Source organism: Scomber japonicus, chromosome 13, assembly GCF_027409825.1.
Source record: "Scomber japonicus isolate fScoJap1 chromosome 13, fScoJap1.pri, whole genome shotgun sequence".
Classification (NCBI taxonomy): domain Eukaryota; kingdom Metazoa; phylum Chordata; class Actinopteri; order Scombriformes; family Scombridae; genus Scomber; species Scomber japonicus.
Window position 1 is genome coordinate 25461205 of NC_070590.1, and position 19343 is coordinate 25480547.

At 40.5% G+C, this 19343-nt stretch overlaps 1 protein-coding gene across 1 annotated transcript in view; it reads left to right on the forward strand.

Annotated features, from left to right (window-relative positions):
- The window catches only part of auts2a (activator of transcription and developmental regulator AUTS2 a), a 309809-nt gene that overhangs the window by 61169 nt on the left and 229297 nt on the right, over positions 1 to 19343 (forward strand). The window contains 1 exon segment of the mRNA XM_053331373.1: positions 13260 to 13472. Coding sequence (XP_053187348.1) covers positions 13260 to 13472 — 213 coding nt within the window.

Genomic DNA, 19343 nt, shown 5'->3' on the forward strand with positions numbered 1-19343 from the left:
TGATAGATTAGTTATTATTTCACTAAGTCAAATGTCTGAGCGCCACATGACAAAAGACAAAGGCAACAGTAAGCGAATGAAAAGTTGTGATATGAACAATTTTGAATGATGAATCTAAAAGTTAATAATATATACATCAGTATGATTCGATTTGGCAGCAGTTTGCTGGAGGAATTTTGCAGCTCTCTCTCTCAGTGCCTCATCATTTGTTTATATTTTCATTCACTGTATAAATTAGTTTGAATGACCTGAGGTGAAACACCACCTTCTTGATGCTGCGCTGCACTTTTGAGACATCCGAGTTCATCCGAGGGAAGATTCTTATTCACTACGGGTGGAGCAACAAGTTCTCAGATACATAACGAAGGACTGAGCGAGCATCAGTACCATTTAATGATCTTCTTTCTGTACCCAGTTGCTAAGCAACCTGCACCGTTCTGTCTGAAGCCACGGCATCCCGAAAGAAACATCACGTCATTGGTCTGGAGAGCTGAGGAATGATAGCAGGGAATGCAAAGCCACAGGGGTTTAAGCATAGTCTTATTTCTGCATGCTGACTCTCTCAAGGCTCCCACATGTTATGTTTTCAACAGCGCTCCTGTAAGGGCTCAAGTTAAATGTTTCAATGTAACCAATAGGTGTCATAATATGGAGAGAGTTGATCGCCTCCTGCTCGGTGGTCATATCATGCAGACATGACTGTTAGAGTAGTTAAGGCTAGAGCCCATTGTATGAGCCTGCTGGGCTAATCTAACAACCATTCCTTAGCTGGAGAGCCCACGGAGGGGGCCTCTTTTGTTCAGGTGCCATTAACCGAACACTGGAGTCGCTACGAGGAGGAAAAAAAGGAGCAAATTAAACCAATCGCTTTAAGTTACTCCCCGTAGAAAACCACTCCTTTCTGACAGCAGTCTGGTTTTGGCAGCGAGCAGCAGAAAAGAAGCACATTCAGGACAGGAAGGCTTCAGCATCACCCACTATTCACTCCCTCCCTGAGTCAATTTTCTGCTGTGAATCATGAGGTGGGGGGGGTGGGGTGGGGGGGGATAAGAGGGAGTGAGAGCTGTTGCTACAAAGCCACAGCTTGAGCGAAATCAAGCATTTCTGTTCTCTTCTTCCCAAATCCCCAGAGTGGGCTTTTTTTTTTTGGTTGTGTTTTGTTTTTTTCCTCCTGTGGTTGTTGTTCTGGCTCCACCGCACACAGAAAACACAGAAAACAATATGTTCTGTATACAACAATGAACAACAAATGAGCTTGGTAAACTTCTGAGAGGACAAAAAACAGAATTCCATTACTTGCTCACTCTTCATGCAGTAATTGATGCTTTTTATCAATATACTGTATATAACTACAGATATGAAGTTATTCTTTAACATTCTGTGCTGGGTTAAAGTGTTTTTGAGAAGTTTCATTTTCAGTGTACTTCTACTTCAGTTTTCAATCTAACACAAAGAATATTTTAATGACCTACACCAGCCTTTCAGTGCTCTAATATTGCAATATTGCTGCTTCCAATAGTCATTTATTAATCCAGCCTGCACAGACACAGTGTGTCCTTTGAGTGATATCTCAAAGGACACATCAAGTCTAAATCCAGAGAGATGCTGTAGAGAGCTGTAAACTTCCCCCTGATTTTAGACATGATACCCTAGCAATGCACACACACACATATTTTCCAACAAGTTCCTATGGAGTGATCATGCAGCTCTAGGGGCTGAGATACTCAAATGAGACAATGCAATAGACAGGTGAGGTTTTTATCATTAGTACTTCCTTCCTCCTCTCCTCCTTTCTGGTGTCTTCCTGTGACAGAATAAGATAAAATGCACAATGTTCAGCAGCCAGTGACAGCTAAGATATATTTAAAATAACTAAGTAACTTTTTATAGCACCTTTTGAGAGCAAAGAGGTCACAAAGTGTTTCACAGAGGAAATAAAACACACATACAAACATAAAGCACACACACACGAATATATAAATGACACAAAGGCAAGTCTGAACAAATGACTCTTGAGCTGTTATTTAAAGGTGTTCACAGGGAGACAGTTCCAAAGTTTAGGAGCCACAACCTCTAAAGCAGTCTTCTTTAGTTTTAAGCCTGGATGGAGGAACAACCAGCAAACCCTGATCAGAGGAGCTCAGACACCTGCTGGTGATTTAGTGCTGCAGTAGATCTCTGATGTAAGCGGGTGGCTGACCATGCAGTGCTCTGAATTGGAAGGCGAAGCCAGTAGATAAAATTCAGAACGTATGTGTCACATGAGACCTTTTTGCAGGACCTGGTCAAGAGTTTAGCAGCAGCATTTTGGACCACCTGTAGATGATCCAGTCCTATTTTTGATGCAAGGGAAAAGGGTGTTACAGTAGTCCAGATGGGGTGATTTTAAAAGAACAACTTAACATTTCCATCTCAGCTTGAGACACTATAGTCCTGACCTTTGTGATGGTTGTTGGTGGAAAAAACAAGAGGCAGTTAAATGTCTGCATGTTTATGTTATACCTCAGTGCACTGCCAGTGCCTTTCTTATACAACATTTTCAAAGTGTTAGTAACATTAACTAAATTGAATACATAAATATATAGGAAATAAAGATGATTTCTAAATGCATTTTTGTTTTGATAACTCAGTTTGAGTGAAGTTAATGATCACTTCTGCTGAGGCAAGAGATGGGCTTGAGTTGTCAGCGCAATCTCAATTTTTATTTCAACAGCTGATAATTAAGTTTCTGTTGGCTTACTAATACCTATTCATGTCAAAGAACATAAGTTGGTGTTTTTACAGTGTTCTACTTGTGATCCTGTTGTGTGAAAAGCTTAGTTTTGAGAGGAAGAGGCGGAGGGTTAAAGCAGAGAGAAAAAGATGCATTTACAACCAACCAGCTGGACATACTCAGCCTCCTCGTCACTTCTTCCAAGCTCAGTTTTAGCACCGAACAGATTTCCTGTCACCATGTGGCAAGCCTGTCAATTTATAGTTGGTTGAAAACAAGCAGCAGTGTGAGCAGTATTTCTGTGTGTTCGCTATGCATGTGCGAGTGTGTCAGAGCTGCTGGCCGTCTCCTAAATCTAGCTGCGAGTTGGCCCAACACATTTGTTTTTTGAACATGTTTGGCCATAGTTGGATGCAGCACTTTGTAGGAAGAAAACATTTCATATGGTATTTATTATGTTCTCACATACAGCATGTTTTTGTTGGTGATGCATCAGACATTTGGCATTTGTTGCACAGAGATTGGCTTTTATAATGTTGTCGGCTAATCTATGTGTGGCTGGGAGACATTCATTTTCATCAAAGTTATTCCTATTAAATTGATGCGTTTTAGCATAACTGTGCTTTCAGCTGTCACCTCAGCGACAACAACAATTTATCATCTTGCAAAAAAAACCCCATTTGAACGAGGCTCAACAGATCAGTTGAATACACAGGCTCAGAAAATCTCCTTTGTTACAGGATACTACAGCATCTCACCACAGCCTCGTTTAAAGTGGGAGCATTTTGTTTTTTAGAAAATAATCACTCGAACAAAAATGTCTTTGCAAGTATCCGAGGAGAATCACACCACGCTTTTCTCCCTCTCTCAACGTGGCTTCAGGCACATTTAATGGTGTGGAGTATTTCCTTTGCATCATGATACTCATTCAGCACATTCACTGCCACTCTTCCTGCCTTCAGCTTCCACTCACAACTGTGTGTATTCTACAGATGAGAAGTTCTGTTAAGAGCCCGTATCACCAAACAAAATGATACTAGTTGTTTATGATCAAATATTTGATTTTAAAAAATGGTTTTGCTGGAATGCCATCCAAAATGCTGACTCAGAGATACTGTGTATTCTAAACGTGATAGATAGACAGTAGAAAAAGGTTTTAGTGCCTTTAATGGAGCCATTATGGGTAAACCTGGAGCTAAATGGCAACATTGACTAAAGAATGTAAATGAATCAAGCTTAACATATTTAATACTGATCAATAAATATGCTTGGATTGCTCCGGGTAATTGATCTTGAAGATTAATTTAGGTCATCCCTGGTTATTACATATTTTGAAATATTAAATTTAGTTGTAATAATGATCAACTGAAATTATCTTTCACAGTGTGTTTTGTACGGGTGTTATCTCAAGTGATCATATTCACTTGAGATAACAAGTAACCTCAGCCTTGAGGTGTGTGGTGTTTTTTTTTTTTTAACATTTTTAAAAATGAGAGTGAGTTGTCAGTTTGTCGACAGCTAAACAAATTAGCCCATTTCGAGAAAGTGAATTTTCTTAAGTAATCATGACTGGCAGAATCCAATAAAGGCTCTGACCCAGTGCAGTCACCGTGAGCAGTCCCTCTGCCTTGTTTAAGCAAATGGTTCATTTGCCTTTACATCTGTCAGCAATTAGACGCAATTATTTAAGCCAACAAGGGCAGCTTCAAAGGGTAAAAAAAATCCATCCCACAATGCCACTCGGGTTGATTTTCAGCACAACATTATTCATCCTCTTTTTTGTTCTCATTGGATGAGTACAGCGTGTGCTTCATCTTGTTTCGCTGGATGCTTTGCTTATTCACGTTGTCATCATGTTATCTTGCTTTTTGTTTGCGTTACACAGAAATCCTTTTTATTCACATCCTCCCTAAACACAACAGATGACCTGTCAGCTGATGTCTGCATCTGTAATATTCTCCTATAGGTTTTCACATTAAATTGAGCGCAGTGATTTCAGTAATGCAGCAACACAAACAGCACCGGTTTACATCTCTCCTTGGCCATTAAAGGGCCACTCTGCCTGCTCTGCTTACTCAGTGATTAACATGAAAAATCCCAGGCTGACAGGCTGTATCTGCTCCTCATGTTTATTTAATCAGGGTAAATGTTGTGGGTTCTTGTGGCTCACGCTGAATATGTTTGTTTTTCATTAAGTCCTGTGCTCTGCTGGCGTCTCTACAGAAGGCCTTCTTTTTTAAAAATGAACACTGGAAACACGTACACACACATATACATACATCCTCAAATGTAAACGCACATGGATACAGAGCCATTGACTTTGGTGCTGCTGATGTAAGAGAATTTAAAAAAGAAAGAATACTTCCTACCTCCCAGCCACTCCCACAGGCTCTGTGTAACGGTATATTATCAATTTGGACACGTCTCATTGTCTCAGTATTATTGTGGCCAGAGTGCAGCCGCTCGATGGCCGCCTTTGATACGATATTGTGGCTCACAGCACTCGCCTGTTTGATTTGGGCAAATCAATTGTTGTTCCTCTCCCAGGACCCCCGATAAGACTGAAAGATACAAATGGAACCCAGTCAACGAGATCTCCAATTACCCCAGACACCCCCCCCCCCCCCCCCCCCCCAACACACACCTTCCCCCACTCCCGGTCCCGTCTGCGCTCCCAGAAAGGAAAGAATCGGTATTTGTTGAAACAGCCAGACACAACCAGGAAATCAGATGGTCACACACAGGATATCCCCTTGTGTTTTTTCACAAACCCTCCTGAAAAAAAAAAAAACACTATGATGAGATTAGTGTCTGGGGGGAAATTGGCTAGGTGTCTTTGTCTGTGTACTCGAGTAGTGTGTGTGTTTTGTGTGGGTGTGTGTGTGTGTGTGTGTGTGTGTGTGCGTGTGCGTGTGTGTGTGCTTTTTTAATAAGTGGACACTATTTTGTCAGGTCCCTCTGTTGTTGTGAAGCAGCTATCATGAGAAAGAAGGAAACTAATGCAGGTGGACAAACATCTTGTAGATGGCTCTGTCTGTCAGGGGAATAATTTACTGCCTACCTGAAAAGCTTTACTCTCCTCAGACAAGCCCCCCCCCCCCCCCCCTTCCCTCCACCCACGGGCCTCTGCATATAATGCTGACAGTAGCTCATCTGCACCTGAAAATCCTCAGCAGCTGTTTGTGTGTGTGTTTGTGTGAGCACCTGCATCTATTCTGAGACAGTCAGAAGGGAGGCAGAGCTTCAGAGTGTGGCTTTAGAAGGAACTGAGCTAGAAAGTGTTCCAGTTTTTGTAGTGGAGCCTCAGCCGCCAGCCCCCTCCTTCCCCCCCCAAGCTACAGCTTCCACAGAAATGATGCAGCAATATTGATACTGCCAGCACTTTATCTTCCCTGTGATATTAATTACAGATAAGTAAGAGTCCCTTTAGTCATAACCTCTGCTATAAAGACATCTGCTGGTTTCCACTGAGGAACACAGTGCTTTAAGTCATTTTCTCTTTCTTAATGAGTCTCACATACTTTTATGGGATACGTGATTGGGTAAACAAATGAATTAATTATTTGAATATGGAAAGATAATTGATACAACTTACTGTACCATAAATGTTATGGAACTACATTCATATGATATGAATGTAGTTCCATAACATTTATGGTAAGTTGTATCAGTCAAAATCATAGATTCCGTTGCAGATTAAGACATATATTCAGTACAATAATTAGTAGTGCAGGTAATTGTTAGTTAGTAGTGCAGGTAATTGTTTTCTACAGTATAGAAGCAGCACTACTGTCTACTATGATATTGAATTGGCAATTGGCAAAAAAACACAGAAGTGGAGATTGTTTTAAGATCAGTACTCAAATATTTGTAGTTTGCCTTCATTATGTATATTTAATATGCTGATGATGTAAGCTGATATTTTTTTTTATTATCATACATAGGAAACTGGTGAATGAAACCATATGTTCAGTAGGTGTGTGAACTGCATCAGGACTCTGGGGCAGTGATGATCATGTCCTCACAGCTGGATTATGACACAATTACGTGCGGAAGCGACTGCTTACAGATCTTGTTCATGCAGCCCAGGCGAAGATGTTTCTTTTCTTGGTTCAGTATCAAATCTCCAAACAAGATTTACACCAACTTCCACTGATGCTTTGTGTTTCTCAAATGTTTCCAGATGTACTTAATGGCAGCCTTGAGATCCGCACCATCGAATAGTTACACTTAACCTGTGTAAACTCACATTCTTACTTTTACAATAGCTGCAATCAGGCTAGAATACATCCATTTAAAATAACGAGCAAAGAATTTCTGCCTCAAGGATTTGCTTTATTTATATTTATAAAAAAATTGGCTGTAAATACAGGCAGAGTGTGTGCTCACACTTAGTTCTACATCTGTTGCATTTTTTAATCACTGCATTTATATCAGGCTGAATGTGGTCAAAATTTATCATCAATGCTCATCAAGTTTCTATCTCCAAAATAAAATGAATATTAAGATAGTTCCTTTTTTTGGGACAGTCTCTCTCCTACATTTGAACTTCTGCTTCTTGTGTCTGTATTGAGGAGCTGCTTCTTCTCAAGCAGCTCTCCGTTCTCGTCGTGTTCTCTCTGAACTGCAGGTCAACTGTCTGGATGGACTGCTGAATCATTTTCTGCAGGACCTTGCTCTTTTTCTCACAACTCTCATCTCATTGTTGCAGGAGAGGCAGTTTTTCAAGAGGCTGAAGGCTCTGTGAACAGACTAGTGCTGAAGTGTACATGGCTGTCCATATGGTTAACTCAGTGGTTGAATTCCTCATATGTTGTGCATGTGGAGCATGTGTTTGCAGCATTGTCTCCACACTGCCAAATGTGCTGTAGACCCATTTGGCAGCGTGCTCATCCAGGTTGGCCAGTTGTATCAGCTGGTGCCAGCACTGGCCAATGCCCAGAAGCTTCAGCCACTGGTACATGGCTCTGTGGACTGATAGGGTCTCTGTCACTGTAGTGTTGTCCCCTAAATCAAAAAAGTTGTTGTTTATCAGAACTGCTCAGCTTTGACACAAAAGATTTGATATATCATTGCTACATGACCACAAAAAAAACAAAAACACCATAATTAAAATGCCATATAAAGATTTGAGAGATATTTAAAACACTTTTTTTTCAGCTATTTTTGAACATGGGTCCTTCCATGATAGTTTAACAAATATATGGTGCCAGTATTATATTTGACTTAAATGCTGAATTGTTATTTCAGCTGTCTTCAATCTTAAGTTATATTTAGCAGTGAGTGGTATGGAACATAAAGCTGCAAGTCCTGATAGTGATAAAGTAGTTTGTTCCATCACAAAAAACAAGTGTTGCATACATTCTTACAAGATGAGCTTTTTAATGCAGTACTGACTTATTACTGTGAAACTAACTTCTATATTTTGGCCATGTGGCTTTGGACTGTTATATTAAACCCTGCAGGAACCAGGGATTGAAACACAGTCTAAATGTAGTATTTACATCTTCTTACTGTGTATAATGATGTCCTTCCTTGTCTACTGCTTGAAAACAATTGTAATGATGACCTCCACTGTAGATTAATATGATAAATACCCAAATGCAGATAACATTTTCTTTTTAGATTTATTTAAAACTTCTGCAGCGTATTTTAAATGGTCTGTTTGTTATAGTTAGCTTTATGAAAATAAACTTTAAAGTTTTTGTCAATTCAGAGTATAGTGTATCATGTATTTTCAGCATATTTCAAAGTACTGTTATATGGCTGACATCCAGCTTGTCAGTGAACTGTAGTGGGAGCAAAAAACAACATGCCTCCTATAATGAATTATACCATATGTGTTTGATAAAGAGACAAATTAACAGCAACAAGTGAAATGAGTCACATCTTCCCTCTGACTTATTGAAAAGTTTCAGTTTGTAGGGGTTTGTTTCTTATTTAAAATAAAAATCACAGTATCTTTTTTTTTTTACTGTTATCAATAATGTTACTTGTTTAGTTTTGGCTATTTATTCACCATCAAAACTCTGCAAAAATGTGTTTTACCTGGTTCCCTCATTGAGTTACATTGAGAGAAATCTTTCACTTATATGTTACTTCTCTCTTTCTTTACCAGTTATTGTGACCAATATCAATAGTGTCCCTGTTACTAGCATTAAAGCTTCTTTATAAGGTACTGACTGAGCCAGTTTTCACCGTATTTACGTGACATTTAGACCTGAGTTTGAACCATTAAATCACGTATGAAGCAGTTCAGCCGCTCTAATCACACCTGTAATTGGTTACATCACCACAAACAGCAGCAGTGAATTACCCAGCAATTTGTTACACCCAACACTCTGAGCTCGCTTAATGCTATTTCACACCCACTGAAAATGTGATAATCAGGTCAAGGACTCCCTAAAGAATGAGAGACAATTCACTGCTCAACTTAACTAGATAGCTCAAGTTAATATGGGCTGTTGTCCTGGAGTGCCCCGTGAGGAGTGATTGTACTTATCAGTCTTTATTAGCATTCATTAGATCTCCAATTATTGTTTACTTTGTCTGTTGTTGTGCAGAGTTTGCTAATACTGTCAGCCAGGCAGATCAGAGACAAATGTGTGTGTGTGTGTGTGTGTGTGTGTGTGTGTGTGTGTGTGTGTTTGTGTGTGTGTGTAAATGCACTTTGAGCTTGATGCAACACTATCGCAGAAAGCCAGATTCATATGCCTGTGGTGCGTTCAAGTGCTCTCTCTGTTTCTCAGTGTCTCTGTCTATTCCTTTTTTACTGCCACCATCCATCCCTCTGTCTCTCTCTCTTTTCCTCTCTGCTGGGAGCCCAGTGTGTGTAGACTAATTAAATTGTCTCAGTCAAATTGATCAGACTCTTTGATCAGCCTCTCACAAGGCTTGTCTGTTTGTGGTCGCTCAAATGCCAACAGGCTGTGAGAGACCAGAGAAGGCCCAGCTTGTTAAATCTACTGTAGGAGACTTGGAGTTCATAGTGCTCGGGTACACAGGCGGAGCTTCTCTAGAGCCACGTTCAAACACAAGACAAAGGAGATTGAAGAAAAGTAGTGGAAACAGGCACGAGGGGATCAATGAAGTGAAATTAAGTCCCACAAAAATATAGGAGAAATTAGAGATGATGGTTGCCTCAAGCATGCAGCTAGTGTGCTAGTGGTATCAAAACTGTGACGTTATTATACAGTAAAATAAAAGCCACAATGGAGCTTCATGTAGGCTCAGCTTATATGAGCTTTTTTACTATTTGATTACATGAGTATCATATTTAGAAGATGTTTCCAAGATGTTAAAAACTTGCACATAAGTGAGAATTTGGAGAATTGAATTAGACGTATCCCATTACCTCACACATGCCACAATGGTTATCGAGCCCAGCTCCTGGAATCATCCGTTGGACCACACTCTGTCCCTTCAATTCATCATCTTTATTCACTGACTCACTTCTAGTTTATTATTTTAAACTGCATTTCTTCTTTCTTTTTTTGGCAAGCACAGCTTTCCATTGTTTCATTCAACCTCTCCCTGACTGTGAAGAGTAGCAGCACAGACTTACTGTTCCATGCATTTGTTTTTTTGTTTTTTTTGTCTTTTGTAGAATTGCCTCTTCGCACTTCTGCTGTATATGAATTGTTAATGAGCGTTTTTTTTGTTTTTTTTTGTTGGAATATTCAGCAGGAGGAATTTAATGCAGCACACTACTATACTGCAGTAAGCTACTTTAGATGGTTTTCATTGCTGGTGTATGTGCACATGACATCACATCACATATGTGTTGCCCATGATTGACTCCAAACTAGTTGTGATGTCACACATGGGGTAAGATAGATGAGATGAGAGATGAACTTTCCTCCTTTTAATAGATGAATGTGAAAACAAACTATAGACAGAGAAGCTTAAACATCCAGCTGAAGGAATAAGAAGCAAACCACATTTTTGACTGCAGGGGAAATTTAAGCAGTTGAGTAAATGTCTCTCTGATGTAAGATTAATAACAGGATGTTTGAAGGTAACAAGTTTTTAATCTCTCATTAGATGCGGCACATTATGCAGCCTTTCATAAAAAAATCAAAAATGTACCAAAAAAAAATGAACAAAGGTAATTAAAATAGCTGCTTTCCAGACTGTCACCTGTTGTGAGCATACCTGCAAACACGCACAGCCACTAAAATGTTGGTGTAATTACTTTGTACACTGCCAGACAATCACAGTGAGGAGAGCTAGTTGGAGAGGGAGCCACACTGAGCAATTACTTTCCTTTCAGTATCATCATAAGGCCGCTGAAATAAGGAATTTGTCTTGCCATTGTTCGGCGAGCAGGCAAAACATATTGTACATAATTTATTCCTGGCAGTCAGTGAGGTTTGGAGGCTTAGAAGCATGCAGAAAGCCGGCACAATGGAAGCTCTCTCAAGCCCCATCATAACTTCGTCACTTATTCTGCGCACTGACAATGCATGTCATGTTGCATTATTTGCCTCGGATGGGGCGTGGGCGGAAAAAAGGCAAACAAGATTAGTCGATGCGTGCGCTTGTTTTTTTCCGCGAGGGGGGAATCGAAGGCCTTTAGAAATGGTTTAGTGAGTCAGCGCCAGCAGCAGCAACACCCATCAAACTCATCGTCATGACAGCAGGGCATATCTGTAACACCAGTTAAGTCATTCTCTCTACAGGCACACTACGCCTGCTCCGAGGTGGTCCATCGACAAGGAACCACTCCTGCCTGAGATGCTTTGGATTTGTGGAAAATCTGCCTTGGTTTTACTCCTCATACGCACTGTACGCCAAATATAAGGCATATGGTCTTTTCTGTGGGCTGTGGGAGAAATCCTGGACCGATGCTGAGTCTAGCTCAAGGGCTGTTCAATACCCCTAAAGATGTTAATAACAAAAACAGTACAACAAAGTAGAAAAAGATGTCCCAGTGTGTGTGTGTGAGACAAATGTGAAAGGGTCCATAATCCAGTAGAACCTTTAATTTAGCCCAAACATTGTGATAACAGAGGAATTAGCAATATAATCAGTCATTTAGTGGAAAACTGGCAACCGTTCAAGTAGGTCAGTTGTAGAGGATTTAGAAGGCATTAAATAAAGCAAGAAGAGAGAAGAATACTAGAGAAACTAACAGCACATGTACAGCTGGAGGGTTGGCCCTTTTATCTGCACTAACACATCATACATATATTGCATTTCTTGACCTTTGTAGTGTCTGTGTTCCCATACGTCAGCTGTGTGAATCCCTCTAGACAGGAATGAGCTTGTCTCTCTCCAGCCCCGCTGTTAAAATGTTGCAGAGTATCGACATGTCATTAGTGCAGCTGTGGCAGCTTTGCACCTTTCCCCTTCAGCAGTGGGCCTCCACACTGATGGCTGCTTCACCAGCTTCAATTCCTCCCCGGGGGTATTAACAACAGCTTTTTGGTCCACAATGGAGCAAAACAGGTCAGCCCTTCAAATAACAAAGCTGATGTGTTCAATAAGTTTCACTGTGGACGGCTGTGATAAATTACACACTCTCTCAGCAGCAGATGAGTTGTTGTATTGATCAGTGCTGTCAAACTGTATAACCCCAGCTGTTTGGAAATATACTGCATTATTGGAGCAGTAGCTCATTGTATGGTTTTGTACTCTATGAAGAGAAATGTCTTCTGACATTTCAGGCAAACTCAACTTAAATGTTTGGTGGTGTTTGTTGCGTTGCGGTAAACACAAGCTCAATCTAGGTTTCTTATTATCTTAGCTTTCTCCACCACAGACTAAGTTTGAATGTTGTTTAGAGTCCAGTAATGTGGTGTTAATTAAGAAAAGCTAGTATACTGTTAACTATTGTATTGCTTTTGATGGGAACCAACACATGGGCACTTTAACATGTACACTTTAACTGGAATCAACACAGGCAGAAATGGCTACCTGCAGAGACTCAGAGACTCCTAGAACTAATGTTTCATAACTCTGGCAAATGCATACATACCCAATAGTGATGACCTAACTCAAATATAAATGGTAGACGAAAATATGAGTAAGATATGAGTTGTGATTAAGAAAACAATGGAGAAAAAAAAATCATTTGGCCAAGTGGTTTAAGACGCATGATTTTAAACCCAGCCAGGGATGCTTTCTGACTTGTCTCATTATTCCTATCTACTGCATACTTTCAAGTAAAGCAAAGGCAAAACATAAATCGTAAAAAAGAATCCCCCCTTTTTTTGCTGTTCTTTGTGGAAGAAAATATTGTATCTAAAGCCTTTCTGCACGATTGCTCCTCAATTTGGAGTAAATTCACTGCACTGCTTACTTTTGGCTAGAGATTTGCTATCTGTCAAAACAGGCTCTTACGATTGGATATCCAGCCTGTTTTTAAGCTCTGGTAATGAGCAGGTACAAGAACTTAATGAAACATTGATTTGACTGTTGATGAACCCTATGATTGCAGAATCCTCTATGGGTAGCTGTACAGCTGATACATTGCCAGCAGCGCTGATAGAATATTTGTTTTGAAGTTCTAATGTAAGCCTCCTCTGCTTCCTATCCTCTACAGAAGAACATGACACTGAAGCCCCAGGAGTCCAGAGACAACCAGGCGGGGCCCCTGCACAAGAAAAAGCCTGGCAGGGTCCCCAACGGCCTGAGCCTGGAGCCCTGCAAGAACAATCACCACCATCACCAATCCTCAGACCAGGAGAACAACCCCCGCGTGGCACACACTCAAGGAAAGAAGAAGAAGAAACACCTGAACAAGAAACATACGATGGTGAGTTTATCAGATTGGATCTCACTTTCACACTGTAGTAAGAGCACAACTAGCTTTATGAGCTGTGAGATATATGGAGAAAGCCCTTTTGACATCCCACAATGTCCCAGTTGAAGTATGAGAGGTTATATTTTACAAGGTTTCAGCACAGTACCTACTATTACCTCGTCATCTTCCGTGATGCTGAGAAAAGTCATTTGACGGTGCTCAGCTCAACACTCTTCCTCTCACTCTAGTGTTTGCTTTGTTTCAATGCACTAAGCTTGTATGTGTTATATCAAATTTGTAGTCAAGGCACATGTAAAACAACAGTATTTTAACACAGGCCTCTCCGGGATGTGGGGGGTGGGGGGGTTGCATTTGGTTGTTCAGTCGACAGGCTCTGAAGGTGGGATGGATGGAGATGTTTGTCAGAAAAATGGAGCAGCTAGTTTTTTTTTTTTTTTTTCAGTTTCTCACTAAAAATGTGCATTCAGGCATGTTTCAAGGTTTTGTGGATTTCATTGGCCCTATGCTGCTGTTGTTTACAGCACTGAATTAATACAGGGAAACAGAACCTGTTCAGTTGTTACTGTTGTGAAAACACTGAAAAGCTGCTATAATTGTAGTTTTAATAACTGTGTAATCATGCAAGCGATTGAATGTGTATGTTGCATCATATACTGTATATTGTATGACATTTACAATACGAAACAGCAGGGCTATGTAGAGCATGTCAAATGTATTGGAAGAGAACAGTGACACTGTAGCAATATCTTAATGTAACAGCCAGTTGAAAGCGTATCAGTGTTCACAGCTCTGCTGCTGGTTTAGTGGGAGCCATTGGTTCTGCTGTTGGCTTTAGGGAGAGTCGCTCTAACATTTTGTAGCTATTCTCATAATGTTTGCTACACAGTCACACGATAACAACCAAGCAAAAGTCATTTGTAAAAAGAAGAGACAAACTATCATCCGGATCACCAGTAAGGCTTTACAAAGTGACATCACACACAAGTACAGCACACCTGTGATTAGCAGTTTTGTGTTTAACTTGCACCCGGGCTTGTAGTTGAATGAAGTCATGCTCTACTGGTGTGAAATATAGCTTCAAGGGTATGTGAGTGTATATCAGTGTGTGCCTGAACATATTTTTGTGTGTAGCAAGGTGACAAGGTCACTAATGAATATTTATGGTACACTGATGCAGTGCTGTATCTCCACCAGCAAGGTCTATCTGTTACATTGTTCTCTTCTGTCTGTTACACTGTGTGTCTGTGCCCACTGTTTACACACACACACGCACACACACACACACGCACACACACACACACACACAGGCAGGGACTGAGAGGTTAGGCTTTACCATTTCTCTGGGGGAGGGTCAGCCTTCTCCAGCTCCATATTTCTGGATGTGTTTGTGTAGGTCACTGCAGGACAAACAGACACCAGGGACAATGAACATGTAGGTTACCAGCTTCACCATTAGCTTAAATATAGTATAGACTCCACAGTGGTTTAGTGGTTTTGTAGGAACATATGTTGTGGTGTATTTTATTTATTTTGGCTCCACCTTTGTCTAATTGGTTCTGTTGATTTAAAGGTTGTCCAGGTTGTTACACAAAAAAAAATGCATTACTTTATTGCAGTTCAAATCACCAAAGTTTCTCTGACAAATTCCAGAACATTCTCAGACATTTTAAATGTATGCTACCATCACTATCTACAGTAACAGGCAAATCCACACCCATATAATCCTGCAAATGTTTCTTAGAGGTTTTGTATAAAGTAGTTGTGGCTGTGTTGTTGCTGCAGCCTGTAGTCATTAGTAATATGAGTTAGTGCCCCAACTGCTTTGAAAGGCTCCTATTTTCCAACAGGTCACATGACAGAGAGTGTCCAGTAGTTATGTGGATGCAGTATAGCAGACCTGTGTTATGAGTCATGTCAGTCCCAGTACTGGCTAATAGACAGATGGTGCTACCTGCCAGTTTCAAGGTTGTCTTATACTGCTGTGATGGCTGTGCATGCAGTACAGAAAAGACTGCATGTGGTCATATGTGCGTGAGACTGTGTGTTGATAAATATTGTGCATCTGCTTCTTGTATTTGTGTGTGTGTGTGTGTGTGTGTGTGTGTGTGTGTGTGTGTGTGTGTGTGTTGGATGTGTTGGCAGGTGGCTGCGGCTGGCTGTAATTGTGTGTTGATCATGAGTGGTGTTTTGGCCATTGGCAGCAGGAGCCCAACCCTGATCTCCTGAGCGCACACACACCCACACACACACATTTGGACACACATTCAAACCTTGCAGATGCACACACACACACATACACGGACACATCCACCACTTTCTCACCCACTCTCTTTCTCACCTCCCTTTCTCACCTCCCTCACCTGTTTACACACATACGTGCCGACACACAAACAAACATTAACTCAGCATGCGTGGCCATAACCCTCCACACACATCACAGGTGGCTGTGACACGACAGCAACAACACTGACGGGTCAAACGCAAAGTGTTTTGGCTTAGATATCAGCGAGAACCCTCTAAATTACGACGACTTCCTTCTTGGTAATCTCAATAATTATGAGCAATTATTAAAGTGATTATACCACAGATGATAATGATAATGTGTTTGGCTTTGAGGACAGCTAATGCCCAGACTGTTTCATAGCAAGACTGTGACACATTCACCCTTTTCAGTAATGACAGATATTTTTTTTTTACCCTACAAAATGTAGATAGACCTATCAACCTTGATGCTCAATAACACCCTAATCTGTCACTTTATGACATATGCATAATTGAAAAGATCATCATCTGCTCCCTTTGCCACCCCCCCCCCTCCCCTTTTTTTTGTCCTCTCCTAAAAAAAAAAAACAAGCTGCCCAGTTATCTAGCAGAAGTATTATCTTTTCTTTGGCTTCACTGTAAATAAAGGTTAAGGTATTGTCCTCCCACAAGGTTACATTTTAAATGTCATAGGTCCATCTTAAGGTTTAATTCTCCATTTAGAAATGCTACAGTGCAGAGAGAGAGAGAGAGAGAGAGAGACTGTTATCAGCACTTTTTGTTAGCTCTGACTTAAAGTGGAGTGAAGAAGAAAGAGAGGGAGAACATTTTGTGTTGAATAAAGAAAGAAGCAAGTTATTTTTTTCTGCCTCTCACCCTCTTTTTTTTTATTCCCTTTCCAGCCAAGCTCACAGATTGCAGCAAATGTTTTCGATCTCTGGCACTGACCCAACGTACTGAACTATGAGATATTGTAAGCTCAAGGGTGGAAAAATAGAGAAATGTTTATAAGCGCCTCTGACATACAATCGCCTCACAGTAGAAAAAAAGGGAAAAAAGGAAAAGGGCCAGATAGAGGGAGCTTCAGCAGAGATGGATGAGAATACAGTAGCAAGCTTTTATTTCATTGCTATTTTTTTTACTCTAAGAAAATAATTAATTTAGGGTTCTCACCTTCCTGTCAGTCAGAGCAAGGCTGTGTGTGTGTGTGTGTGTGTGTGTGTGTGTGTGTGTGTGTGTGTGTCTGTGTGTGTGTGTGTGTGTGTGTGTGTAACAAGGCTGAAATCCTCTCCAAGCATGCAAAGCGCAGAAAAATATGTATTGTCCTGCAGGCGTGAGAAAATTGATTCAATGTACATTCAAGTATTCTCTCTTTGTGTAGGAGGTTTTTGGTGTGTGTGTGTGTGTGTGTGGGGTTATAAGAAGTGAGAAGCAGGAGACAGCATTCAATATTGAATGTGTGTGTGAATGAGGGTGTGTGCCTGTTTATGCATGTGTGAAATCAGATGAGCTACTCTGAATAACTTGCTTGTGTGTGAGAGCTGCAAGCAGGTTACAAACTGTCAGAGAATATGCTGCATTTCTCTGTAATAGACAGTAGATAAATACCATGGAGTGTTACATTTAGGTCATTTAGGATTATTGCAAAGTGTATTAGTACTTTTGTCACATATCCGTTGTATCAGACTGATTTTAAGCTGTTTTCAGGAGCCCAGCTGGAATTTGAACGTACACTTGCTTCGAAACCTAAGAAAACTAAGAAACCCTGAAGGAAAAGCATTTTCAGTCTTTTTGCTGGTCTGTTTGTTCATGTGTGATGTGTTCGACTGTATTTTGGCAAAACTCACTAGTGGTGCTGCAAATACAGGTCAGACCAAGGTCACATATTCTTATAGCCCAAACTGGATTTAGACTTTTAGAAAAGATGTTTTGTGTGTGTGTGTGTGTGTGTGTGTGTGTGTGTGTGTGTGTGTGTGTGTGTGTGTTAGTGTTGTTCTGTTCTGCTCAGTGATGTTGGAGTGGGGGCCTGTGGTGTGTGCTGCTTTGTACAGTAGCTCTGTTGAACAGAGGGGCGTGCTGTGAGGCCCATCTGCTCTCTGTCACTGGGGGAGTGGGAAGGCAAGGAGTGGAGGGGCAAGCAAGGAGAGCTCAGGTTGGAAAACCCCCCCTCTGATCCCCCACATCTTCGTCCAACCACCTGCCTGTCTGTCTGCTGGTCCGTCTGACTGTCTGGATGTCTGTCTGTCTTTCTGTGTCAGTCAACCATTTAGGTGTAATGTTTTGGTAGCCAGCAGTCTGGAGCAATAGTCATTTGCCTATATATGAAATTAAGGTGAGGCAACAACAACAGCTGCACACAGCTTTACTTGTATAGCTGAGGTTTTATGTTTCATGCCAACTCTCTCATGATAAAAGTAATCAGCTGCCGCCTCGACATTCTTTCTGAAGAACTGTCATCACAGTGTAAACTTTAGTGATTCCATAAGGTCATGAATACAAGTAAAATGTTTTACTGGATTCTCAGTTTTTAGCACAGTATCTTCCTCTGTGAACAGAAGTGCATTTTTTACAGTAAGTGAAACAAGACTAAGAGTTACTAATGTGGACTTTGACAGTGTGGATGTTTGCTTTTTGTTTAGTGTTGTTCTATGACATTCATTTTTGTGTACAACAATCAACAACGTAAGTTAATTTAATCTTAGTAGTACTTTAGTGCACTGTGATATCATTATATAAATCTCTCTCCTGCACATGTATCATTAATAAGTGACCCCTGCATCAGGGGCTGTCAGCTGGTTGTGGTGTTTAATTGGATCATTATAAGGCAGTGTAATGTAATATAGAACTACAACAATTAGTCTTGATTAATTAGTTATCTGCCAACTATTAAGTTCATTTTCAACTATTATGATAATTGGTTTTGTAATTTTTTTTAGAAGAAAAATATAAATTGTTTGATTCCAACTTGTTTTAATATGACTATTTTTAGTCCACTGTGACAGTAAACTGAATATGTTATGGACAAAACAGCAGAGAACCTCGCCTGGTTTCTTAGAAAAACAGTGATCACAACCATTTTATAGACCAAATCACTGACTGATTAATCAGGAAAATAACCAACAGATGAATCAATAATGAAAATAATAGTTAGTTGCAGCCCAAATGTAATGAAGATAACAGACAGGCTGTCTTTGAGCGGACCACCCTGGCACTGCTGTTCATGTTCTTGGACCTGAGAAAGTCTTTTATGAACCTTTATGAGCCTTCCCTCTGGAATGAAGAGGTATTACCTTTTACACACTTGCTGTAGCACCTCACACGTCATTCTGTTTATAGTTTCAACAGTCTTGCATCAAAAAGACACTAAGACAGAGACATACAGTATGGCAGTGAAGGGATGCAGCTGAAAAATAGCACAGTACCGGTGTGACAGTATTTTTAGTCATTGTCCACATTAATTCTTTTATTAAAAATGAAGTAAAAACCTGCCATCACTTCTTGGCTTTCCACATTTGTCAGTCACACCTAAAACGTGTGAAAAAAAGAGCTGCAGTCTTCAGTGTAATTGCTGGGAAGACTGCTCAGCAGCATCTAGCCCTC